Source organism: Stylophora pistillata, chromosome 11 (genome assembly GCF_964205215.1).
Source record: "Stylophora pistillata chromosome 11, jaStyPist1.2, whole genome shotgun sequence".
In the NCBI taxonomy this organism is placed as follows: domain Eukaryota; kingdom Metazoa; phylum Cnidaria; class Anthozoa; order Scleractinia; family Pocilloporidae; genus Stylophora; species Stylophora pistillata.
In genome coordinates this window covers 22,658,606-22,685,280 of record NC_142529.1, presented here as the reverse complement: position 1 = coordinate 22,685,280, position 26,675 = coordinate 22,658,606, and the positions used below count along the sequence as shown (strand labels likewise).

Sequence of the window (26,675 nt, the reverse complement as noted above, 5' to 3'; positions counted from 1 at the left end):
GTATATTGTTTAAAACCGCACGAGACCTGGCATTGATTCACAATGACGCACTGATGAAAATGACAAGTTGCCTTCTCAGACTTAGACCCTTCAAAACAGCCATCACTTCCCCGTTTATTTTTCCACAACCAATTTACTCTAATATGGCAATGCGAGTCAAGTTTAACTTTCTTATCGAAATGTTTGAGAGGATACAATACTTCTGACGTACACAAATTGGACGCGAAAAATACCCCGCATTTTTCTTCCATCAAAACCACGAGAATAACATGCTCATCAGGACCAATGCAAAATTCAAATATGACAATTTTTCTAGCTCACAAATTAGAAACAGGAATGTTGCTCCTTCTAAAAACATGAAAATACCAACTGACTCATTATGATTGAAAGCACACTTCAGAGATGACACTTTTGCTAGAGGCTCCATTTGCTTGCTTTCAAGAACCTGAAAGGACCACCCTAAACCTTAGAAATTAAACAAAGGTGTCTGTCCGTAAGTCTGAAAACAGGTAATTTTATTCGTATGGGAAAAAAACGCACAAGAAAATTCAAAATTACAAGCTCAGCGCGGTACCCAGTTTTAAACCGAAGATTCATAAAAGGCCAACTGCAAAAGAAACTGGCTATTACTACCTGTTGATAAAGGACCGGTCATTATTTGTCCCCTTCTATTCGTGTAGTGCTGCTCAATAGTTTTTCACTTTAAAAGGTTCATACGAGGCAATTATTAATAAAGATTTCACTTGCATGCATTCACTAGCCCTAGCTTTTTTGTGGTGGCTGGGAGAGAAGAAGGAGGGGGAAATCATTAAATCTTCCACCATCAATACGGGGGGTTAAAAAAATGTATTGTGGGATCTCGTAAGTTCTCCGCCGCGCTGTCGCAAGTACCCCTCAGGCGATAGCCTGCAGTGTAGGCGTCTTATAAAGGCGAGATAATTACAGAAGCTCGTGATCGTTTATCCGAACGCCATGTTTGATTTTGAGTCAGAGTTAACGGTGGGTGTAGGGGGCGAGGGAAGGGCGGGATTATTTCTGACCGTCACTCACCCCCTTAGTACAAATTTCTTTCTCTCCCCAGCCTTCCGCTGCCATAAATATCAGATGGTGGCCATTTTCGCTGAGAAAATACTGAGCATTCGCTCGATCAAATTACGTCTGCTCTGCTAAGTCTAAGCTAAGTCTGAAAACTTTTATTTTTATCAAGGCATTACTGTGAACCGATGCCGCTTCTCTCGTTTGCTTAAGCAACAATAGACGAAATAAGGGAGGCCTTAGCGCTTTTTCGTTCCAAGTTAGCAGAATAGCGTTCACCATCTGAAACGTCTGCATAGACCGTCAAAGTATGAAGAAAGAGCCATGAATTCCAGCTCCCGCGGAATAATGTTAATAAACAAAGTAACTGACACTTCAAACTCTGGGTAATTACTCTGCAGAAATCATCAAGGTTTTCCATTGGAGAAATGCATTCAGAGAAGTAACATTTTACATCTTGTTGAGCATGTGGATAGCATCAGGAGACCTTTATCATAGTGATCAAAATGAAGGTTTATGAGAGCTCTTGACTGAAAATCTAAAATGCCAAACTTCGAACTCGGCAAAAATGCGTGACCCATATGTCAATAATTACTTTAGACACGTAATTGATACCTGACTAGGATCATCCTGTTACAGAATAGTGTCGGCAAAGCAGGGTTCGTTCTATCGACAAATAGCTTCGTTGCGTTGAACAAGGCGGTATTTATTCACTAAAAGCAGCTCAATCGATGTGAAGACTACAAAAGATATCGTGTGTAATGGAAGAAGGTTGGCTTGCAATCTTTCTATATACTCTTTTCATGTTTTCTGCCGAAGGTAAGGCTTAGAGACCATTGTATGCTCATATGTTTAAACAAAACTAAATTTATGATCTTATTAGGTAGAAATTACCAAGGAGCTAAGAAGATGTTATTTCTCTGCAAAATTTGTTGCGTATTTCTGACAACGAAAGCTAGATGAAGCCTGGATACGTATCCGTATTTAAGAATGTGTAAGTTCAATATGGTCGTCAACAAACGAGTTCAGAATTGAAATGAACATGTCCCAGTGGACATATCAACAACGACTTAAGATAGAGAAAGACACCCTGCCATATCTAACCTTGTATCGTGCTTTCGTGGTGCGAGGCTTGATGAAGAAAGCAGTGACAATTACGAGAACAGTATCTTTGAGTTAAAGATGGATAACCCAACAGGGAATGTCCATGTAGTTGTATAGAAAACCTGGAAATTCAGCGCAAAAGTGAAAGTGATTTCCTCAGGATAAAACAGTGCTTTTTTTCCTGTTCGTGTCACCCTTTTACGAATATGAGATGTTGTGCTACACCCGTCGATCAAGACTTCCGTGTTTCCTCCTGATAATAACTTGGATTGAAGCAATTGTTTACTGATGCTTCAAATGATGACGGCGCTTTCTGATACAAGCTATACAATGAGCTACGAAACTCCATAGATGATCGGAAAGAAATGCGAGAAAGTGCAAGTAAACGAAAAGTGTTCATCTCTATGGAATAACATCAGAATAGCACTCATATATAAAATTTCTCTGCACACACATCCTATCAGAAACTAAACTATATTCTTCGATCGGATTCATTGAATATTCCTTATTAAATATCCTATAAACTGCTAAACATTCTGAATAGTTTTTTTTTTTTTTTCAGAAAAAAAAAATGCTATTTCTTCCTTTTCTGGTTTGTACAAAAATTATCTGCATTAGAAAAATACCCCATTAAAGAGCAATGCCGTGTTAAAGCCGAAACATTTTCATAGCTTGTATTATTAGGTGCACCTTCGTTTACTAAAAAGCCTCAAAAAACATTCCATGCTGTGCAAGATGAAAATATTACCCTGGAATGGAAGTATAAAAGTTGCAGACGAGGCGCAGCTGTGTGTTACTGATGCATAATGACTTCGTCTTTGATCTATTGACTGAACCAGTCCAAATGAGTGGACAGTTCAGCTTTTTATATAAATTGATATAGTGATTTAAAATAACACGTTTGTCGGTTACGATACAGATAAGATTAATTGAACAGTAGCGAAATCAAAATACTTCTGTAAAGAAATACAAATGGTTAAATAGAGTTAGGATATTTACAATTCAACATTCATGCATTTTTTTCCCTTTTTTTTCCATTTTTTTTTTTAATTTTGAATTTTTCTTAGATCTCTCGAGAGTGTAAAGATGTACGGTAATATATTTATAATCTATACCTAAAGTTGTCTTTTACCGTAATGAAAATGTGTTAAAGTTGAAATATTTTTATTGCTTGTATTATAAGGTGCGCCTTCGTTTACTGCAAACCCTCCAAAAACATTCTTTGCTGTGGAAGGTGAAAACATTACCCTGGAATGGAAGTATACATTTAGCAAAGGGGAGTCATTCCGTCAGGCGTTATTCGTAATGGGTAACCTTCAGCTTGCGGACAAAATAGCTTCCGATAGCAGATCCTGGATAAGACCCGCGTACAAAGGTCGTTTATGCGTGAACATAACAAACCATTACACATCAATTACTCTCCTTCGAGTGAAGAGAGCAGACAAGGGAAGCTACACGTTTGAAATAAATACTAACCCAGATAAAGATAGAACTTCAAGTGTAGTGGAGATTTCAGTCGACCTGCGTAAGTATTTATTTATAAGTAATAATTTGAACCAGATACAATGAAATATATGAAGTTCATATATTTTGAACTGCGGTGTTAGATACGTATAATGCACGATCCTCGCAGTAGATAGCGCTATTTAAGCAATAGCGAAAATCAGACCTGAAAAAAATCAGGCCTGTACGTGCCTGTATTTCATTGTATCTGATTTATCACTTTCACGGGTTTATTACGAATCAACTTAACGGCCTGCTCCCAGTTGGCTTGTTAGCTCAATTGGTAGAGCGCTGCACTAATATCGCAGAGGTCAGTGGTTCGAATCCCGTACAGGCCTGATTTTTTTCAGGTCTGATTTTCGCTATTGCTTAAATAGCGCTATCTACTGCGAGGATCGTGCATTATACGTAATAATTTGAACGTTGGGCATATTCGTCCGCTTTAGACTGGTTTGACCCACCATTCAGCCTGCTTGGGGAGAGCCCCCATTTAGGGAGCCGTCATTCACCATAGAGACCAACGTCTCTGTATAAATTACGCCCCACCTGCTCATCGTGCGGTGTTTGTGAGGGAAACTTGATATTATTTTCAGCATAACCCACAGTGTAAGGCCTAGGACATGGCAAGCACGGACTGGTGACAGATATGACAGGCAAGAGGATACGCCGAGCACACTTAACCGGCTAAAAAAGCGAAAAAGAGACTAGTTGGTTGCTTTTTACCTGGGCAATTACGACCAAAAATCTAAATTCTCAAGTTCAAGGGGGCGTGTCTCCAAAACGCGGTTAACGAGGTGTTTGGGGACTATTTTACAGATCGAAATGACATACCAAAGTTTATTATTTGCAGGAATCTTTGTTCTTGAAAGGCAATCGACCACGAGCCACAATCAACGATGAAAATAACGATTATTCTCACAATCAATCAATCTATTAATCGTAAACTGAAACAACAATGCAACGAAGTTCGATCAATCTAATCAAATGTCGCGGGATACATAATCAAAGAATCGCGTGCAAAAAACTGGGCCCCAACGTCGATAACGAGATTAACAATACAAATAAAACAGAACAAAAGTTTGGATACAAATTAAAAGAAATTTGGTGGCTAGTAAACAGCCCATTGTTCTTTTTCATAAGTGATGGGCGTTTACTCGCATTTGGCATGAATTTGGCCTTTAAATCCTAAATCAATAGAGAATACGGCAATATCTGTTTGTATATTGTCGCCCAACACTGAAAAGACAAGACTGGAAAAAACAAAGTTACAAAGGTACTCACATATCGGTCCCGCTTGTGCTAGAGGTTGAGAAAACGAAAGGGCGAAAGTTTACCAAGACTATTTAAAACTTAGGAAGAACTGGTTGAAGGTACGCTAAACTTACCTTTTATATGCGCGTGGTGACGCTAAAAGGTCCAATTACAAAACCAATAGAAATACAGAAAAACAGATAAACATTGTAACTATGTACGTGTCTAAGATTATTGTGAAATTAGTGAACTAGTCAATAATCAATCAAAAAATGAGCCTTTTGACTAGTTTCCTTAACAAGATGTATCTTTAGATTTTAAGAAGAAATGAAAATGTCTTAGGTGAAGTGGTAAATAACTATTCCAGGACCGGAATGGCTGGACAGCTCTTGTAGACGGCCTATGCTCCAATAGGGGGCCAAAGGCAAAGATGGTGACGATGAAATGACTTGTAAGATTTCCTTATAAAAATTAAGGAGATTGAAAATTATTTGCGGCTAAAGCTAATCATTTGAACTAATGAGTGTTAAGAGTCATTAATTTGTATTTTCTACAGAAAAGTAGACTACAAATGACAAGGTTTTCATCGCTGGTGCACACAAGACAGAAAATAAACCGGAGCAAACATACCAGCACATCTGCTGTACGAAGGTAATGACATTGTTTGCTCTCCACATAGCACCTTTAACTTACGGATTTTTCCTGTTACAGACATACCAGAGATCACTGTTCACCCGCAAAATGTAACTCATAAAGAAGGAGACAATGCCACCTTAAATTGTAACGCCATGGGAAATCCTGTACCAAAAATATCATGGAATAAGGAAGGATTACCTCTTGGTAACACCAGTATCAGTTTGTCAGCGGATAACAAGCAGCTTACTATAAAGAATGTGAAAAGAGTAGACAGCGGAGAATACCGATGTGTGGCCACCAACAGCCTTGGGAATGATACATCCAATCCTGCTTTCCTTGGAGTGCAATGTAAGGGGAATATCTAAATCGCTTTGTCATAGCTATATTGCTTTAAAATTAGATTTTGCTTCAGATTTTGATGACGTCCAGTTGGGTGTGTTTAGTTGTCGTGAGAAATATGTCGGAAAGCTTTTGAAGCTAAATGCTAAATTCATGTGAAAACTTCTTTAATCATATTTGTCTTTGTCACGCATTCCTCATTAGTTATTTCGACATGTTATAGACTAAAATAACTATTTACCTCAGTGTCATTGAAAGTGGCTCGGCAAATATCTACCGCTAACCCTAGGCAATATCAATCTAACAATCGCATTCTCCACCTTTCTAAATTTTGGTCCTTCTTAGACTTCTAAGGGACAGAATAGAGACACCTCTTTTTCAAAGCACCTGAAAATACTACTTTCTTTTAATTTAAAATAATCTGCTGCTTATTTTGCTTTTCTTATATGGATGACTGTAGATAAGCCCGAGATACGCACCGTTCCACGATTGATTCAGAGAACCGAAGGAGACGAGTTATCTTTATTTTGCAACGCCACTGGAAATCCAGTACCTCTAATATCATGGACTAAAAACGGGTTTTCTCTGGACACCAGTAACAATTCCAGAATAAATTTTTCTAACAAAGGAAAGCAGTTCACAATAAATAATGTTAGCAAAAGAGATGGTGGAGTGTACCTATGTGTTGCAGAAAACAGTCTTGGAAATGCTACCTCCCATGGTGCTAACCTAGAAGTGCATTGTAAGTAATATGTTATTTTTTTGTTAAAAAAAGAAACCTCAAAGGTCTAAAGGTGAATCAGCAGGGTCGAGATGAAAAAAAAGTTATGTTTTCCCGCCAACTGATACAAATTTTTAAGTCTCAGGATAAGTTCCTTTTCAAAGCGTTTGTTTGGGGTTTTCAGATTTATTTAAAAGCTGAAAGATTCCATTTACGTTCAATGCCGAAACCATACAGAACTGAAATATTTCCAAAATTTATCCGTTTACATTCTTAGATCACTAGATTTACATTCTTGGGACCAACCCTGAATTATAGATTTACCTTTGGATGCACGCTCTCCGCACTGTAATGGGTGGTGCATCTGTGGTCTTTTCTCAAAAATTTATTTCATTAAAAACTATATCGGACTTATTTTGTTTCGTTCCCTACCTTGCCCAATACTTGTTCAGTTATAAAAATCATGGGCTATCTACTCCTCGTTGTTTGTCATTTAACAGTCGCGGCAAAAAGGTAAATGTATTTAGACATCATCACAAAGCAGTAACTTTAAATGCTGTTTGAAATATTATTAACTCTAACGCCAACCCTATTTACTTTCCAGTTGAACCCGGAGTGTCAATCGATGGCAATCAGAAACAATATGTGGCCAAGGGCGGCAATATCCGGCTGATATGTCGGTATGAAGCGTCGCCGCCAGTGTCTGAAGTGCAGTGGATAAAAGAAGGAACTGTGATTGTTAGGAATGCTTCGAAGCTGATCAATGGTTCTAGAGTGACAATTCCATCCTTTAATGAAAGTCAAGTACAGTTATCAATCACTAAAGCTTCCTTAAGGGATGAAGGAAATTACACCTGTAACGCCAGTAACATTTTTAGCAGCACACAGGACACGACAATGATCATAATTGAAGGTATATGATAACGTTTTAAACTAGGACTTTCCCTTCAGTAACGAATTTGAAACACTCCTTAGATACACTTTTACCGTTCGAGCTAAAAAGGGCGTCTCATTTCCCTCCAGCAACTCGTCTACAACAATGTCGTCCTTGAAAACTACTCAACAATTACTATCACCGTCCAAGCCCAAAACCCAGTACACTGTATGTTGTTTTTGGTTCTGCGGAATGTGAGATTACTAAAAGAATTTATGCAAAATTTGGACTAGGAATTGAACAATTCCTGCCCCAAAATACAATATCATTTGTGTTTGCAGCCAGTCCTCCCAAATTCGTTTTTTCTTGTTTTTTCTTAATTATCAACAGTAAATTCAAAAATTAGACAAGGTGACAACTTTCAAGTACACTTTCACAACAAGCTCACAACAATTATGATTATTACATATACGGCATGTAGCTTATGTTTTTTCTATAATTAAGCTTGCAGAAATACCGTATTTATCTACAGATAAACCTGAGATCGCAGCTCATCCTCACAACATCACAACAGAGGAAGGTCATGACGTGACTTTGTATTGTAATGCTACTGGAAATCCAGCCCCGACCATATCATGGACCAAATATGGAAATCCAATAAGTAACGGCTCCAGGATCATTTTGTCACCAAGCCACGAACAGTTGACAATAATGAATGTGAACAGAATAGACAGTGGCAAATACAAATGTCAAGCGAAAAACGGAGTTGGAACGGATACTTCTTACGCTTCCACGGTTACTGTTCACTGTAAGTGACGAATAATAACCATGTATTAGTATTATCAGTCCTCTCCACATTTGGCTGCCGTGTTGCAATCTGACCGGCCAAGCTGATATTGTCCATAAGATTACAGACAACGCTGCTTACGTCAACGCTTCACGCACTGAAAGAATCGTTTTATTTGACGTTGATGTTGCAGTAAAAAATAAATTGACTAAGGTTTAGCGTGCTCTGTACCACCGTCGATTTCTAGAATGAATAGTGGATTATTTATCGTTCACGTTAGCTTGGCTGAAAAATCTACACCTTGACTGGTGAAATGATCAAATTGACCAGACAAAATTATTGAATTTTGGCTTGAAGCTTTTTAGCCTGTTTATCTTGTTATTGTTCTGTTCCCATAATATGTAGGTACATGTAGACCTTCACAACGACTTGCATGAATATGCGAGGCATGTTAGAAGAGTGTCTCCTTTTTGTAGTAGCAGTAGTAGTAATAGTAGTAGTAGTAGTAGTAGTAGTAGTAGTAGTAGTAGTAGTAGTAGCTAGTAGTAGTAGTAGTAGTAGTAGTAGTAGCTAGTAGTAGTAGTAGTAGTAGTAGTAGTAGTAGCAGTAGTAGTAGTAGTAGTAGTAGTAGTAGTAGTAGTACGTAGTAGTAGTAATAGTAGTAGTAGCAGTAGTCGTAGTAATAGTTGTGACAGTAGAAGTTGTAGAAGAAGTAGTACTAGCAGAAGAGGTAGAGGTACTAGCAATAGGATAATAGAGGCGGTAGTAGTTTAAGTGGTTGCAGACTTTATCTAAACGAGGGTAACTTTTAACAGTAATTAAAAATGATGGCCTAATGGCCCAAATTTATTTCCTTACCAATCCATTCACTGTTCGAAAATTACGAATACAAAAAAAAAAGAAACTGATGGAAGATCCATGAAATTGTCCATCATTGCACAAATTGGTCGACGCGTGACACCGTTACTCTATGTATATAAATAAAGCACGTTGCTTCAGCCAATCAGAACGCGTGTTATAGAGAACCTTATTGTAATTGCCTTTGGAGCTCTAGCAATAATTATATAACCTGCGGCCAATTCTTTCCTCTTCCTCTTGATCAAACTCTGCTTCTTAAGCATGGACGAAGGTCTTACCGGAATTTGTAACTTCAGAGAACGTCTTTTCCATTGGTTCTTCATCCTATCACTGGTACTCTTTCATTTATCTACCCTAGGAGGTAAAAGTTATTTTTCGTCATTTGAAGACAGATTTTTTAACATATGTGGAAGTGGAGATCAACCTTGTCTAAGTTTTATATACGAGGTATTGGCCTCGGTCGGGCATCGATTTTATTCGTTTAAATCTCTCGAAATTTACTGTGTAATCGGATTAAATTCTCTTGAGTGCGAAAAAAGGATCTTGTTTAGTTGAATTTGTTGAAACTCGGTGTTTCAGTTGATTTTCTTAAACAAAATATTTCGATATAATTGTAATTCAACTCCAATGTTTCATTTTCTAGAGTTATTTCTTAGATTAGTTTAGTTTAGTTTAATACATTCGCCACAGTTCAACAAATACAAATAACTAATCTACATTATACAGTACCAAGAAAGAAAAAGTAAAAATGGAGTGGCAGGAGAGAGGAACAGAACCTTCGTCCCAATTGGCACCAAACCCCTATTATATAAAAAAAAAAGTAAAAGGATACAGTAAAAAAGGCTAAAAAGAGTTACAAGAAAGGCAAGTTATTTAAGATTATAAAATACTAAGGAGGACTGTATGAGTCAAGTTTGGTAAAGTATAGGTTGTTTAATTTAGATTTGAATGTTTGGAGCGAGGTTATACATTTCATGTTGGGTGGAAGAGTATTCCATAGTCCTGCAGACCTGTTAAAAAAATCCACTTAATCAAAATTCTTGCTTTTACAGGTATGAGCTTCGTCTATTTTACTGAGATATACTCCGAAAATTGCTTAAACCTTAGTGAATACAAGCTCATTTGACGTACATGTACTGACTTGTTAAATACCCATAACGACCCGAAAATACTCCGACTGTTTATGAACTATTTACTGATATACTTATTCCTGGTCTTATTCATATTTTACAAGAATTTGCCTCGATGGGAAGTGACAGGTTTTTGTATTTACGTTAGTACTTTGAAACACTGATACTTCGTTGCTAGGTTGTTTTTAATAAACGATGTCGCAAAGTGCATCCTAAAGTTAAGGATGTTTAAGCAAGTTTCTTTCTTAAGTTATGCAGCCTTTCTCCATAAAGAGCTTCCTTTTGTAGTAGCACTTATGTTTTCTTTCACCGAAATAATGAGGACAGACCAGTCAGTAAGTTGTCTCTCAGCCTGAGTGTGGAGCAAAGGTATGCTGAAAAAGAAGTAAACCGCAAGTGGTCACAAAACGTTTTTTTTTGTTTTGTTATATTTATGCTTTTGTGTACGTTTTTTGCCAACTAAAGTATTTTTTAAATTGCAGATCAAGCTGAGATAGTTTCTCATCCCCAAGCGATTGTCACAGAAGATGAGGGAAATAATTTAACTTTATTTTGTAATGCCACTGCAAACCCAGCAGCGAAAATATCATGGACCAAAGATGGTTCTCTTATAAACAATAATTCCAGGATCAATTTTTCAGACGATAATAAGCGCTTGATTATACGAAATGTAAACAGAAACGACAAGGGGAGTTACCGATGTGTGGCGAAGAACAGCCTTGGAAATGATGCCTCAAACGTTTCTTCTGTTGATATCCAATGTGAGTTCTCATCTTTACACTCTACTATTAAGAACACTCTACTTTCTTTGAAAAGTATTTTGAATAGTATTTTGATTCCAGGCCTCCGCTTATTACAGCCCTCTGCCCACAGCACACTTCTGTGTTTTCGCCATGGTCAACTTTTGTCATAACTCTTGTCTAATAATCATAGCCCCTGAGTGATATCCGCTCAGAAACGCAGCAGCACACCTTTTATCATACAATTTTACTTTAACAGAAGAGTCATTTATGTATTTCTATGCAGACTTTTTGTATGTTATTTATTTACCCCTTTCTAACCAGATAGTTCTAAAAATTGCAGATAAACCTGATATTACTACTCATCCTAAAAGTAAGACAAAAGGGGAAGGAGGAAACTTGACTTTTTCTAGTAGTGCTACTAAAAATCCAGTACCATTCACACCAGGAAACATATTTAATTAAACCAAATCTACCTGAGTAAAAATCAGAAACAGAGAACTACAAATCTAAACTTTCCATAGGTTTCCAACTCATTACCAACGTCTATTTTCAATGTACTTAATTTTAAGTCGACAAACATTGGTTTAAGTAGCTTCTCAGAAGCAAACAGTTTTAAATCACGCTAAACAAAACATCTTCAAAACTTGTTTAAGCTTTGGTTTGAGTGGGGTTCAAGAAGGTTCCTTTAAATTTGAATATTAAAGATCGACCTGAGATAGTTACTGAACCGCAGAATGTTACGGAACCAGAAGGGAAGAATGTGATTAACTTGTAATGCTACTGCAAATCTAGAGCCAGAACTGTCATGGTTCAATGATAAACGTCTCATAAAAAGCACCAACAGGATTAGTTTTTCAGCAGGCAACCAGTCGTTGATTCTAGCGAATGTGAAAAGAACAGATAGCGGAAAATACCTGTGCGTCGCCTATAATGAAGTTGGAAACGCTTCCTCGAAAATTGCCATATTAAATGTTCAATGTAAGTAAGTACTACACTTAACAAAGTAGAAGCTTTGGCTGTGCTCTGTTCTGTTGTAGAGCACGGAAGGAGCTGCCAGAGCACGAAAAAAGTATACGAACAAACACGGGACTTAGTCGAGCGTTTCTCCCCACTTCTTTGTTCAGTTTACCCAAAGGACGGCCGATTTAATTTCTGTGGCTTGCTTTACTGCGATGACAGCAGATCGGCACGATCACCTAGTTTTGATGGACCTCAGCATGATTGCAGTCGCTCTGAAATCGTCATGATTTGTATGAATTTCAACAGTTATGCCAGTTTAAACATAACTTCAAGTTTCATCTTCCCTGTCTTGTTCTACTTAGTTTTTGAATACGCAATTATACACTACTATACGAATGTTCGCTGTGTTTCATTTTTTTCACCAATTTCTTTTTAGAATAACTAACCAAGTACTATTTGTTCAGAAATACTGAGTAGATAAAGCACTACACTAAAATTTTATCAATCTCTTCATTTCGTTTCAGATCAACCGGAAATTATCACCGATCCCTCTGATGACCTGGTAAAAGAAGGAAAAAACACCACATTATATTGTAACGCGACTGGAAATCCATTACCAGAAATATCGTGGGAAAGAAATGGAAATCCTCTCGGCAATAATTCCAAGATCAGTTTATCAGCAGAAAGGAAAGAGTTGAAAATACTAAATGTGTACAGGACAGACAGTGGAACATACCGGTGTGTGGCTGTCAATAGAATTGGTAATGCCACCTCGCGTAATGCCACGTTAGTTGTGAAATGTAAGTATTAAAAACAATAGTAATACTAATAATAATAGCAATAGTAATAATAATTGTAATAATAATTATAAAATATTTAATGAGAGAACCTAACTCGCCAAGGCGGTTTTCAGTGGGGCTCAGTGACGTATTTCATGAATTGTTCAAACTTCCTCAGAAGAAAGTCAGCTGGAAAGTCTGGAAAACTGTTCTGTTGGTCTAGATTTTCTAATTGCTTTACCGACTGGATATACTAGACTGTCTGGTGCCACATGTAGTTCAGTCCTATGCTAATATCTATTTACACCAGCAGTACATATGTAATAAAATCAAATTGACCTGAGTGAAAATCAGACTGAACAGATAACTAAACATATAAACTTTTCATAGGTTCCCAAGAGTTTATTAAACACGAAGGCGCGCTATATAAGGAAGTCTTCACTGCGAGGACCTGGGCTCATTTGTCACTCACCGTTGACGTATGCGGGTCAAATTGAAATGCTGGTAGACGAACAAAAGGAGCTAATGAGATATGTATTGTTTACTTCCACCAGCATGGTGGCATGAGGTAACGTGCGAACCACCTACTTCGATCTCAAATTTACCGCCACAAATGAAGATAGTTTCCATTGGAGAAAGGAAATACAAATCTCAAAAATTCTTGTATTGTGACAGACAATTTTGAGGAATGCGCCCGCTGTTCACTGCTTTGGAGTAGCTGTAGCTCAAGCTGACTTGACTCTTAGAGTTCTACATCACACGACGGTTGATTCACAAATGGTCCAGTGGGACCTTTTATAGCGCGCCTTCGTGTTTAACGTCTATTTTCAATGTCCTTATTTTTAACTCGACAAACATCTGTATAAGTAGCTTCTCGGAGGCAAACAGTTTTAAGTCACACTGAAAAATAGATTTCTAAGACACTTTTAACCCTTGGTTAGAGTGAGGTACGAGAAGGTGTTTTGAATATTACAGATCGACCTGAGATAGTTACTGAACCGCAGAATGTTACGAAAACAGAAGGGAAGAATGTGACATTAACTTGTAATGCTACTGGAAATCCAGAGCCAGAGCTGTCATGGTTCAGTGATGAACATCTCGTGAAAAGCAGCAACAGGATTAGTTTGTCAGCAGGCAACCAGTCGCTGATGATAACAAATTTGAACAAAACAGATAGCGGAAAATACCTGTGTGTCGCCCATAATGAAGTTGGAAATGCTTCCTTAAAAGTTGCCATATTAAATGTTCAATGTAAGTGAAGTGCTATCCCATGTACTTATTGACTGAGTTTGGTTGGGCCGGACGGGAAAATATTTGGCTCAAGGCGGACATGATATCATCACGAACTGAGCACAGCGAGGTCCATGCCTTATGACCGAGAGCCAAGTATTTTCCCTTCTGGCCCGACCAAACTCAGTCAATAAGTATTTCTCGTATGACCACTAGGTGTTGAAAAATTTAACCTAAACTAAATAGGGTGCGATTGATAGAGGGGCACACGCAGCCACACAACCTAATAAAGTCACGAATTGTAGCTTTTTCTTTATTTTTTCGAGTGAGAACAAGAAACTCCCAATTCTTTGAAAAACGCAAATTTCTTTTCTCATTTCTGTTTTCCTTTAAGCCTTTACAACAAAGCGATGTGAGGGCAGTAGGTCCTGACGGCTTTTTCCGGACCGGCTCTCGTGAACACGTCTGGCCCTAAATAAACACGTCAGCCTTCACCATGGTTTTCTATGGGATTGTGCGAACGGGACGGGACAAGTAATAGGAGAAATATAGGTATTTGCTGGTAGCAGAGCTTAGACCGAACTTTCATTTATCTTTCTACGTCTTTTTAATCCGGGTGCACAGGTCCGCTTCCCTCAAAAGTGGGACATATTTCATTGGAAAGTTGGATTCTTTTCAAAATAACCAACAAAGTGTTATTTTTTCAGAGATACTGAGTAAATAGGGCACCAGGCTAAACTTCATATCCGTCTGTTCATTTCATTTCAGACCAACCAGAAATTATTACAGATCCCTCTGATGACGTGGTAAAAGAAGGAAAAAACACGACATTCTATTGTAACGCGACTGGAAATCCATTACCAGAAATATCGTGGGAAAAAAATGGAATTCCTCTCGGCAATAATTCCAAGATCAGTTTATCTGCAGAAAGGAAAGAGTTGAACATACTAAATGTGTACAGGACAGACAGTGGAACATACCGGTGTGTGGCTGTCAATAGAATTGGTAATGCCACCTCACGTAATGCCACGTTAGTTGTGAAATGTAAGTATTAAAAACAATAGTAATACTCATTTGAATAATAATAGCAATAATAGTAATAATAATTGTATTAATAATTATAATATTTAGTGAGGGAACCTCACTCGCCAAGGCAGTCTTCAGTGGGGCTCAGTGACGTATTTCATGAATTGTTCAAACTTCCTCAGAAGCAAGTCAGCTGGAAGGTCTGGAAACTGTTCTGTTGGTCTAGATTTTCTAATTGCTTTACCGACTGGACATACTGGACTGTCTGTTGCCACATGTAGTTCAGTCCCATGCTAATACCTATTTACACCAGCAGTACATATGTAATAAAATCAAATTTACCTGAGTGAAAATCAGAATGAACAGATAACTAAAATCATAAACCTTTCATAGGTTCCCAAGTCGTTATTTACGTCTATTTTCAATGTGCTTATTTTTAACTCGACAAACATCGATATGAGTAGCTTATCAGAAGCAAATAGTTTTAAGTCACACTGAAAAATAGATATCTAAGACACTTTTAACCCTTGGTTTGAGTGATATACGAGAAGGTTTTTTGAATATTACAGATCGACCTGAGATAGTTACTGAACCGCAGAATGTTACGAAAGCAGAAGGGAAGAATGTGACATTAACTTGTAATGCTACTGGAAATCCAGAGCCAGAGCTATCATGGTTTAGTGATAAACATCTCGTGAAAAGCAGGATTAGTTTGTCAGCAGGCAACCAGTCGCTGATGATAGCGAATGTGAACAGAATAGATAGCGGAAAATACCTGTGTGTGGCCCATAATGAAGTTGGAAACGTTTACTTAAAAGTTGCCATATTAAATGTTCAATGTAAGTGAAGTGCTATGCTATATGCTTATTGACTGAGTTTGGTCGGGCCGGACGGGAATTTATTTGGCTCAAGGCGGACATGATATCATCACGAACTGAGCACAGCGAGGTCCATGCCTTATGACCGAGAGCCAAGTATTTTCCCTTCTGGCCCGACCAAACTCAGTCAATAAGTATTTATCGTATGACCACTAGGTGTTGAAAAATTTAACCTAAACTAAATAGGGTGCGATTGATAGAGGGGCACACGCAGCCACACAACCTAATAAAGTCACGAATTGTAACTTTCACTCTATTTTTCGAGTGAGAACAAGAAACTCCCAATTCCTTAAAAAACGCAAACTTTTTTCTCATTTCTGTTTTCCTTTTAAGCTTTTACAACAAAGCGGTGTGAGGGCAGTAGGGCCGAACGGCTTTTTCCGAACCGGCTCTCGTGAACACGTCTGGCCCTAAATAAACACGTCAGCCTTCACTGTGGTTTTCTATGGGATTGTGCGAACGGGACGGGACAAGTAATATGAGAAATATAGGTATTTGCTGGTAGCAGAGCTTACACCAAACCTTCCTTTATCTTTCTGTGTCTTTTTAATCAGAGTGCACAGGTCCGCTTCCCTCAAAACTGGGACTTATTTCATTGGAAAGTTGGATTCTTTTCAAAATAACCAACGAAGTGTCATTTTTTCAGAGATACTGAGTAAATAGGACACCAGGCTAAAGTTCATATCCGTCTCTTCATTTCATTTCAGACCAACCAGAAATTATTACCGATCCCTCTGATGACCTGGTAAAAGAAGGAAAAAACACCACATTATATTGTAACGCGACTGGAAATCCATTACCAGATATATCGTGGGAAAAAAATGGAAATCCTCTCGGCAATAATTCCAAGATCAGTTTATCAGAAGAAAGGAAAGAGTTGAAAATACTAAACGTGTACAGGACAGACGGTGGAACATACCGGTGTGTGGCTGTCAATAGAATTGGTAATGCCACCTCACGTAATGCCACGTTAGTTGTGAAATGTAAGTATTATAAACAATAGTAATACTAATAATAATAGCAATAGTAATAATAATTTTAATAATAATTATAAAATATTTAATGAGAGAACCTAACTCGCCAAGGCGGTTTTCAGTGGGGCTCAGTGACGTATTTCATGAATTGTTCAAACTTCCTCAGAAGAAAGTCAGCTGGAAAGTCTGGAAAAACTGTTCTAATGGTCTAGATTTTCTAATTGCTTTACCGACTGGATATACTAGACTGTCTATTTCCACATGTAGTTCAGTCCCATGCTAATATCTATTTACACCAGCAGTACATATGTAACAAAATCAACTTTACCTGAGTGAAAATCAGACTGAACAGATAACTAAAAACATAAACTTTTGATAGGTCCCCAAGTCGTTATTAATGTCTATTTTCAATGTGCTTATTTTTAAGTCGACAAACATCTGTATAAGTAGCTTCTCGGAGGCAAACAGTTTTAAGTCACACTGAAAAATAGATTTCTAAGACACTTTTAACCCTTGGTTAGAGTGTGGTACGAGAAGGTGTTTTGAATATTACAGATCGACCTGAGATAGTTACTGAACCGCAGAATGTTACGAAAACAGAAGGGAAGAATGTGACATTAACTTGTAATGCTACTGGAAATCCAGAGCCAGAGCTATCATGGTTCAGTGATGAACATCTCGTGAAAAGCAGCAACAGGATTAGTTTGTCAGCAGGCAACCAGTCGCTGATGATAACAAATTTGAAGAGAACAGATAGCGGAAAATATCTGTGTGTCGCCCATAATGAAGTTGGAAACGCTTCCTTAAAAGTTGCCATATTAAATGTTCAATGTAAGTGAAGTGCTATGCTATGTACTTATTACCTAACTTGGGTAGTCAGAGGGCCAATAACTAAAATCAACCAATCCAAATGCTCTATTGCCGGTCAATATTCTCATATTATTGACTAAGTTTGGTCGGGGCGGAAAGGAAAATAGTTGGCTCAAGGCGGACATGATATCATCACGAACTGAGCACAGCGAGGTCCATGCCTTATGACTGCAAGCAAAGTATTTTCCCTTCCGGCCCGACCAAACTCAGTCAATAAGTATTTATTGTTTGACCACTAGGTGTTGAAAAATTCACCTAAATAAGGTGCGATAGATCGAGGGGCACACGAGGCCACACAACCCAATACAGTCACGAATTGTAACTTTTTCTTTATTTTTTCGAGTGAGAACAAGAACCTCCCAATTCCTTAAAAATGCGGTTGTTTTTTCTTATTTGTGTTTTCCTTAAAGAGTAACAAAGCGATGTAAGGGCAGTAGGGCCGGACGGCATTTTTCGGACCGGCTCTCGTCAACACGCCCGGCCCCAAATAAACACGTCAGCCTTCACTATGGTTTTCTATGGGATTATGCGACCGGGACGGGACGGGTAATATGATAAATATAGTTATTTGCTGGCAGCAGAGCTTAGCCCAAACCTTCATTTTCTCTCTGTTTCTTTTTAATCAGGGTGCACAGGTCCGCTTCCCTCAAAACTGGGACTTATTTCATTGGAAAGTTGGATTCTTTTCAAAATAACCAACGAAGTGTCATTTTTTCAGAGATACTGAGTAAATAGGGCACCAGGCTAAAGTTCATATCCGTCTGTTCATTTCATTTCAGACCAACCAGAAATTATTACCGATCCCTCTGATGACCTGGTAAAAGAAGGAAAAAACACCACATTATATTGTAACGCGACTGGAAATCCATTACCAGAAATATCGTGGGAAAAAAATGGAAATCCTCTCGGCAATAATTCCAAGATCAGTTTATCAGCAGAAAGGAAAGAGTTGAAAATACTAAATGTGTACAGAACAGACAGTGGAACATACCGGTGTGTGGCTGTCAATAGAATTGGTAATGCCACCTCACGTAATGCCACGTTAGTTGTGAAATGTAAGTATTAAAAACAATACTAATACTAATAATAATACCAATAACAATAATAATAATTTTAATAATAATTATAATATTTAATAAGAGACCCTAACTCGCCAAGGCGGTTTTCAGTGGGGCTCAGTGACGTATTTCATGAATTGTTCAAACTTCCTCAGAAGAAAGCCAGCTGGAAAGTCTGGAAAACTGTTCTGTTGGTCTAGATTTTCTAATTGCTTTACCGACTGGATATACTAGACTGTCTATTTCCACATGTAGTTCACTCCCATGCTAATACCTATTTACACCAGCAGTACATATGTAATAAAATCAAATTTACCTGAGTGAAAATCAGACTAAACAGGTAACTAAAAACATAAACTTTTCATAGGTTCCCAGTCGTTCTTAACGTCTATTTTCAATTTGCTTATTTTTAAGTCGACAAACATCTGTATAAATAGCTTCTCGGAAGCAAACAGTTTTAAATCACACTGAATAATAGATTTCTAAGACACTTTTAACCCTTGGTTAGAGTGAGGTACGAGAAGGTGTTTTGAATATTACAGATCGACCTGAGATAGTTACTGAACCGCAGAATGTTACGAAAACAGAAGGGAAGAATGTGACATTAACTTGTAATGCTACTGGAAATCCAGAGCCAGAGCTGTCATGGCTCAGTGAAGAACATCTCGTGAAAAGCAGCAACAGGATTAGTTTGTCAGCAGGCAACCAGTCGCTGATGATAACAAATTTGAAGAGAACAGATAGCGGAAAATACCTGTGTATCGCCCATAATGAAGTTGGAAACGCTTCCTCGAAAGTTGCCATATTAAATGTTCAATGTAAGTGAAGTGCTATGCTATGTAGTTATTGACTGAGTTTGGTCGGGCCGGAGGGGAAAATATTTGGCTCAAGGTGGACATGACATCATGACGAACTCAGCACAGCGAGGTCCATGCCTTATGACCAAGAGCAAAGTATTTTCCCTTCTGGCCCGACCAAACTCAGTCAATAAGTATTTCTGGTATGACCACTAGGTGTTGAAAAATTTAACCTAAATAGGGTGCGATAGATCGAGGGGCACACGCAGGCACACAAGCTAATAAAGTCACGAATTGTAACTTTTTCTTTATTTTTTCAAGTGCGAACAAGAAACTCCCAATTCCTTGACAAACACAAGTTTTTTTCTCATTTCTATTTTCCTTTTAAGCATTTACAACAAAGCGATGTGAGGGCAGTAGGGCCGGACGGCTTTTTTCCGACCGGCTCTCGTCAACACTTCCGTCCTTGAATAAACACGTCAGCCTTCACTATGGTTTTCTATGAGATTGTGCGAACGGGGCGGGACAAGTAATATGAGAAATATAGGTATTTGCTGATAGCAGAGCTTACACCAAACCTTCCTTTATCTTTCTGTGTCTTTTTAATCAGAGTGCACAGGTCCGCTTCCTTCAAAACTGGGACGTATTTCATTGGAAAGTTGGATTCTTTTCAAAATAACCAACGAAATGTCATTTTTTCAGAGATACTGAGTCAATAGGGCACCAGGCTAAACTTCATATCCGTCTGTTCATTTCATTTCAGACCAACCAGAAATTATTACCGATCCCTCTGATGACGTGGTAAAAGAAGGAAAAAACACCACATTATATTGTAACGCGACTGGAAATCCATTACCAGAAATATCGTGGGAAAAAAATGGAAATCCTCTCGGCAATAATTCTAGGATCAGTTTATCAGCAGAAAGGAAAGTGTTGAAAATACTAAATGTGTACAGGACAGACACAGGAACATACCGGTGTGTGGCTGTCAATAGAATTGGTAATACCACCTCACGTAATGCCACGTTAGTTGTGAAATGTAAGTATTAAAAACAATAGTAATACTAATAATAATACCAATAATAATAATAATTGTAATAATAATTATAATATTTAATGAGAGATCCTAACTCGCCAAGGCCATTTTCATGGGGCTCAGTAACGTATTTCATGAATTGTTCAAAACTTCCTCAGAAGAAAGTCAGCTGGAAAGTCTAGAAAACTGTTCTGTTGGTCTAGATTTTCTAATTGCTTTACCGACTGGATATACTAGACTGTCTATTTCCACATGTAGTTCACTCCCATGCTAATACCTATTTACACCAGCAGTACATATGTAATAAAATCAAATTTACCTGAGTGAAAATCAGACTGAACAGATAACTAAAAACATCAACTTTTCATAGGTTCCCAAGTCGTTCTTAACGTCTATTTTCAATTTGCTTATTTTTAAGTCGACAAACATCTGTATAAGTAGCTTCTCGGAGGCAAACAGTTTTCAGTCACACTGAAAAATAGATTTCTAAGACACTTTTAACCCTTGGTTAGAGTGAGGTACGAGAAGGCGTTTTGAATATTACAGATCGACCTGAGATAGTTACTGAACCGCAGAATGTTACGGAACCAGAAGGGAAGAATGTGACATTAACTTCTAATGCTACGGGAAATCCAGAGCCAGAGCTGTCATGGTTCAGTGATGAACATCTCGTGAAAAGCAGCAACAGGATTAGTTTGTCAGCAGGCAACCAGTCGCTAATGATAACAAATTTGAAGAGAACAGATAGCGGAAAATACCTGTGTATCGCCCATAATGAAGTTGGAAATGCTTCCTCGAAAATTGCCATATTAAATGTTCAATGTAAGTTAAGTGCTATGCTATGTACTTATTGACTGAGTTTGGTCGGGCCGGACGGGAATTTATTTGGCTCAAGGCGGACATGACATCATGACGAAGTGAGCACAGCGAGGTCCATGCCTTATGACCGAGAGCCAAGTATTTTCCCTACCGGCCCGACCAAACTCAGTCAATAAGTATTTCTCGTATGACCACTAGGTGTCGAAAAATTTAACCTAAACTAAATAGGGTGCGATTGATAGAGGGGCACACGCAGCCACACAACCTAATAAAGTCACGAATTGTAGCTTTTTCTTTATTTTTTCGAGTGAGAACAAGAAACTCCCAATTCCTTGAAAAAACGCAAATTTTTTTTCTCATTTCTGTTTTCCTTAAAGCTTTTACAACAAAGCGATGTGAGGGCAGTTGGGCCGGACGGCTTTTTCCGGACCGGCTCTCGTCGACACGTATGGCCCTAAATCAACACGTCAGCCTTCACTATGGTTTTCTATGGGATTGTGCGAACGGGGCGGGACAAGTAATATGAGATATATAGGTATTAGCTTAGACTAATCTTTCATTTATCTTTCTACGTCGTTTTAATCCGGGTGTACAGGTCCGCTTCCCTCAAAACTGGGACGTATTTCATCGAAAAGTTGGATTCTTTTCAAAATAACCAACGAAGTGTCATTTTTCCAGAGATACTGAGTAAATATGGGAACCAGGCTAAACTTCATATCCGTCTGTTCATTTCATTTCAGACCAACCAGAAATTATTACCGATCCCTCTGATGACCTGGTAAAAGAAGGAAAAAACACCACATTATATTGTAACGCGACTGGAAATCCATTACCAGAAATATCGTGGGAAAAAAATGGAAATGCTCTCGGCAATAATTCCAAGATCAGTTTATCAGAAGAAAGGAAAGAGTTGAAAATACTAAATGTGTACAGGACAGACAGTGGAACATACCGGTGTGTGGCTGTGAATAGAATTGGTAATGCCACCTCGCGTAATGCCACGTTAGTTGTGAAATGTAAGTATTAAAAACAATAGTAATACTCATTTAAATAATAATAGCAATAATAGTAATAATAATTGTATTAATAATTATAATATTTAGTGAGGGAACCTCACTCGCCGAGGCGGTCTTCAGTGGGGCTCAGTGACGTATTTCATGAATTGTTCAAACCTCCTCAGAAGCAAGTCAGCTGGAAAGTCTGGAAAACTGTTCTGTTGGTCTAGATTTTCTAATTGCTTTACCGACTGGACATACTGGACTGTCTATTGCCACATGTAGTTCAGTCCCATGCTAATACCTATTTACACAAATTTACCTAAGTGAAAATCAGACTGAACAGATAACTAAAAACATCAACTTTTCATAGGTTCCCAACTCGTTATTAACGTCTATTCTCAATGTGCTTATTTCTAACTCGACAAACATCGATATGAGTAGCTTATCAGAAGCAAATAGGTTTAAATCACACTGAAAAAAAGATATCTAAGACACTTTTAACCCTTGGTTTGAGTGAGATACGAGAAGGTTTTTTGAATATTACAGATCGACCTGAGATAGTTACTGAACCGCAGAATGTTACGAAAGCAGAAGGGAAGAATGTGACATTAACTTGTAATGCTACTGGAAATCCAGAGCCAGAGCTATCATGGTTCAGTGATCAGCATCTCGTGAAAAGCAGCAACAGGATTAGTTTGTCAGCAGGCAACCAGTCGCTGATGATAGCGAATGTGAACAGAACAGATAGCGGAAAGTACCTGTGTGTCGCCCATAATGAAGTTGGAAACGTTTACTTAAAAGTTGCAATATTAAATGTTCAATGTAAGTGAAGTGCTATGCAATATGCTTATTGACTGAGTTTGGTCGGGCCGGACGGGAATTTATTTGGCTCAAGGCGGACATGACATCATGACGAACTGAGCACAGCGAGGTCCATGCCTTATGACTGAGAGCCAAGTATTTTCCCTTCCGCCCCGACCAAACTCAGTCAATAAGTATTTATCGTATGACCACTGGGTGTTGAAAAATTTAACCTAAACTGAATAGAGTGCGATATATCGAGGGGCACACGCAGCCACACAACCTAATAAAGTCAGGAATTGTAACTTTCACTCTATTTTTTCGAGTGAGAACAAGAAACTCCCAATTCCTTGAAAAAACGTGAATTTTTTTTCTCATTTCTGTTTTCCTTTAAGCTTTTACAACAAAGCGATGTGAGGGCAGTAGGGCCGGACGGCGTTTTCCGGACCGGCTCTCGTGAACACGTCTGGCCCTAAATAAACACGTCAGCGTTCACCATGGTTTTCTATGGGATTGTGCGAACGGGGCGGGACAAGTAATATGAGAAATATAGGTATTTGCTGGTAGCAGAGCTTAGACCAAACCTTCATTTATCTTTCTACGTCTTTTTAATCCGGGTGCACAGGTCAGCTTCCCTCAAAAGTGGGACATATTTCATTGGAAAGTTGGATTCTTTTCAAAATAACCAACGAAGTGTCATTTTTTCAGAGATACTGAGTAAATAGGGCACCAGGCTAAACTTCATATCCTTCTGTTCATTTCATTTCAGACCAACCAGAAATTATTACCGATCCCTCTGATGACGTGGTAAAAGAAGGAAAAAACACCACATTATATTGTAACACGACTGGAAATCCATTACCTGAAATATCGTGGGAAAGAAATGGAAATCCTATCGGCGATATTTCCAAGACCAGTCATTCAGAGTTGAAAATAATAAATGTGTACAGGACAGACAGTGGAAAATACCGATGTGTGGCTCTCAATAGAATTGGTAGTGTCACGTCACGTAATGCTACATTATTTGTAGAATGTAAGTAATAACAACAACAAAAATAATAATATTTAATGAGGGAACCCAACTCTTCAAGGTGGTTTTCAGTGGAGCCTAGAGAAGTATTTAGTGAATTGTTTTAACTTCTCCATTAGAAACTAATAGTGATAGTAATAGTAATAGTAATATTAATCAAAGTTTAATGTCTTTACGTGGGGCATGGTTATCCCTATTGCCCGATCCAGAGGTTCATGTATGAAACGCAAGACAACAACCCACCTATCCCACCCCAAGGAAGGACATCCATCACACAGTAATCTCGTGCGTGGGAAATTAACGTCTCCTACCCCTAACCCTGCATTAGACGGGACCTTCATTTATTCGTCCCTATCCGAGAAGACTAGAATATGCAAACCATGTCCTCATGTTATAGAAAGGCAGCATGTTCTTCTCAATTCTTTTAAGACTTTGAGTGTTGTTCCGGCCGGGGCTCGAACCCTCGACCTCCCGCACATCAGTCCAGCGCTCTATCCATTGAGCTAACCGGGAGACGGTTAGCTCAATGGATAAAACTTCCTTTGGTGTAGATTTTCTACTTGCTTCCGGTATCCTATGTTGTAAACAGTGACAACCCTCATATTTTTGCATTTAATAAAGTGTGGGCGCTTCTTGCAAAGTAAGATTTATAAAATTTGTAGTTAATAAGCTAATGTTTGTTGCTATATGGTCGTTGGTATCCCAATAGAACGTGCCTGTTTTATAATTATAGACCAAAGTAAGATCACCACTCATCCTAGTAATGAAACAAAAAGAGAGGGAGAAAACGTTACGTTACACTGCAATGCTACTGGATATCCTCCCCCTGCTCTATCATGGACCAAAGATGGGTCTGACATAAGTAACAACTCCAGGATTAGCTTTTCAGCGGACAAAGAGCAGTTGGCAATAACCAAAGCGAGCCGAGTAGACAGCGGAGTATACCAATGTGTGGCGTCTAACCGTCTTGGAAATGACACGTCTGGTGCTGCTTTCGTAGATGTCCAGTGTAAGTGCTGCGGGACATTCATAAAAAAACAAGTTATTTGAGTTATTAACTTAATGTTATGCTCCAACGTGTCCAAATCCCTTTATTCTTATTACTAGACTCGATAGGCCAAAAAAAAATCCTTAATATTTCAGTCCAACGTGTACTACTCCCGCCTCCTTTTCCAAGTCAGTTGGTGAAAGAGTCGCTTTGCAGCTCTGAGTTTCAGATCAATTTAATTAAAGTTGCCAGTTTTGCACTGTGGCTAAATATGATTTGCCGGGTTGCGACACCTATGATTTAACAGCTTGTAGGTGAATAATTATTTTTATTTCGCGTCGAGCAAAACATGGACTATGATTCTGTTTGACATACGATTGTCATATCTTTGAAGCTTACCAAATTTGCGCGTTTTGGTCTATTTGTACATTTGTGGAGGCAATGATGTGCAAAATGTCAGTACCCTTTTGCATAGAAACATTTCTAATTGTTGCGTATGTTTTTTATTTCTTTTTTAGTTGCACCTGGAATCTCCATACCTCCGAGGAATGTCACAGTAGTAAAAGGAGAACATGTGACTTTTACTTGTTCAGTGGCGGGGAACCCTACACCCAGTGTTATTTGGACAAACAATGGAGAAGACCTGGATGTAGCAGCGAACAGTCGATTCAAATTGTCGTCTAGGAACCATAATCACAGCTTAGAAATTGCAGAAGTTGACCTCTCAGACTCAGGGCAATACATATGTGTGGCTAATAACAGCCAGGGTAAACTATTCTCATCTGCAGCTACCCTCACTGTACAATGTAAGTAATATTATCAAATGCATGCAGTTGTATGATATCAGAGCAAACGTTGCCAATAACACATTTGATAATGGCACTAGTTTTATGTTTGAAGTCATATTTTTATCATATTAAACTCACGGGGTACAAATAATCTCTTACTGAATTTCGTGACCACGCCCACTTCATCGGTCCACTCAAATCGAGTGCGATTTTTGGATGTTATATTATCTTGCCGACTCTCTGTATAAAAAGTTAACAATGTACCACCGAAATATTGAACTATAATATCATGGCTTTCCATTTTGTGTATTTTCGTACTACAAAGTAAAGTTTTTCCCTCGTCATTTTCACCTTTTCCCAAGCGGGTCCGTCAAAATTAAGAAGGCGTTCGTGGTCAAAACAAGATCGAGCAAGCAGTCTTGGGCGATTTCTCTCTTACACAAGGGCAAATTGAAAATGTACTGCCAAAATCAAAGAGAGGAACAAATTTCCTTTGTTTTGATATGTAAATTGTCGAACAAGGAGCAGAGTGAACCTCGTCAAATGGCTAGTCAAAACAGCCACACCTTCCTCCTTTTGCTCGTTTCCTGTTTTATAAGCGTGAAAGCAGTAGGAGAAGAATCGGGTAGCTCGGAAAGCGCTTCGGGTATTAATTTACCATC

At 38.4% G+C, this 26,675-nt stretch overlaps 1 protein-coding gene, 1 long non-coding RNA gene and 1 other non-coding gene across 8 annotated transcripts in view; 2 read left to right on the top strand and 1 right to left on the bottom strand.

The window, feature by feature from the left end:
* Window positions 1-3,907: 3,907 nt before the first annotated feature.
* On the top strand, window positions 3,908-3,980 carry Trnai-aau (transfer RNA isoleucine (anticodon AAU)). Its single transcript has one exon. It is a non-coding gene; the product is annotated as a tRNA-Ile (tRNA).
* Window positions 3,981-5,453: 1,473 nt separating this feature from the next.
* Window positions 5,454-26,675, top strand: part of LOC111337982 (hemicentin-1) — a 31,388-nt gene continuing 10,166 nt past the window's right edge. For 3 of the 6 annotated variants that reach the window (XM_088738044.1, XM_088738043.1, XM_088738045.1), the window contains exons 1-21: window positions 5,454-5,544; window positions 5,605-5,877; window positions 6,329-6,610; window positions 7,194-7,502; window positions 7,996-8,271; window positions 10,721-10,999; window positions 12,466-12,741; window positions 13,696-13,971; window positions 14,719-14,994; window positions 15,546-15,815; window positions 16,562-16,837; window positions 17,384-17,659; window positions 18,478-18,753; window positions 19,299-19,574; window positions 20,317-20,592; window positions 21,136-21,411; window positions 22,149-22,424; window positions 22,953-23,228; window positions 23,977-24,240; window positions 24,971-25,246; window positions 25,744-26,031. In XM_088738044.1, coding sequence (XP_088594170.1) covers window positions 5,682-5,877; window positions 6,329-6,610; window positions 7,194-7,502; window positions 7,996-8,271; window positions 10,721-10,999; window positions 12,466-12,741; window positions 13,696-13,971; window positions 14,719-14,994; window positions 15,546-15,815; window positions 16,562-16,837; window positions 17,384-17,659; window positions 18,478-18,753; window positions 19,299-19,574; window positions 20,317-20,592; window positions 21,136-21,411; window positions 22,149-22,424; window positions 22,953-23,228; window positions 23,977-24,240; window positions 24,971-25,246; window positions 25,744-26,031 — 5,476 coding nt within the window. In that variant the 5' untranslated portion in view covers window positions 5,454-5,544; window positions 5,605-5,681. The remainder of the gene's footprint in view (window positions 5,545-5,604; window positions 5,878-6,328; window positions 6,611-7,193; window positions 7,503-7,995; window positions 8,272-10,720; window positions 11,000-12,465; window positions 12,742-13,695; window positions 13,972-14,718; window positions 14,995-15,545; window positions 15,816-16,561; window positions 16,838-17,383; window positions 17,660-18,477; window positions 18,754-19,298; window positions 19,575-20,316; window positions 20,593-21,135; window positions 21,412-22,148; window positions 22,425-22,952; window positions 23,229-23,976; window positions 24,241-24,970; window positions 25,247-25,743; window positions 26,032-26,675) is intronic. The other 3 variants (XM_088738040.1, XM_088738042.1, XM_088738041.1) reach the window with 3 other exon arrangements.
* On the bottom strand, window positions 7,194-9,471 carry LOC148720659 (uncharacterized). Its single transcript, XR_015993064.1, has 2 exons — window positions 9,387-9,471; window positions 7,194-8,269 (listed from the first exon to the last, which is right to left on the bottom strand). It is a non-coding gene; the product is annotated as an uncharacterized LOC148720659 (long non-coding RNA).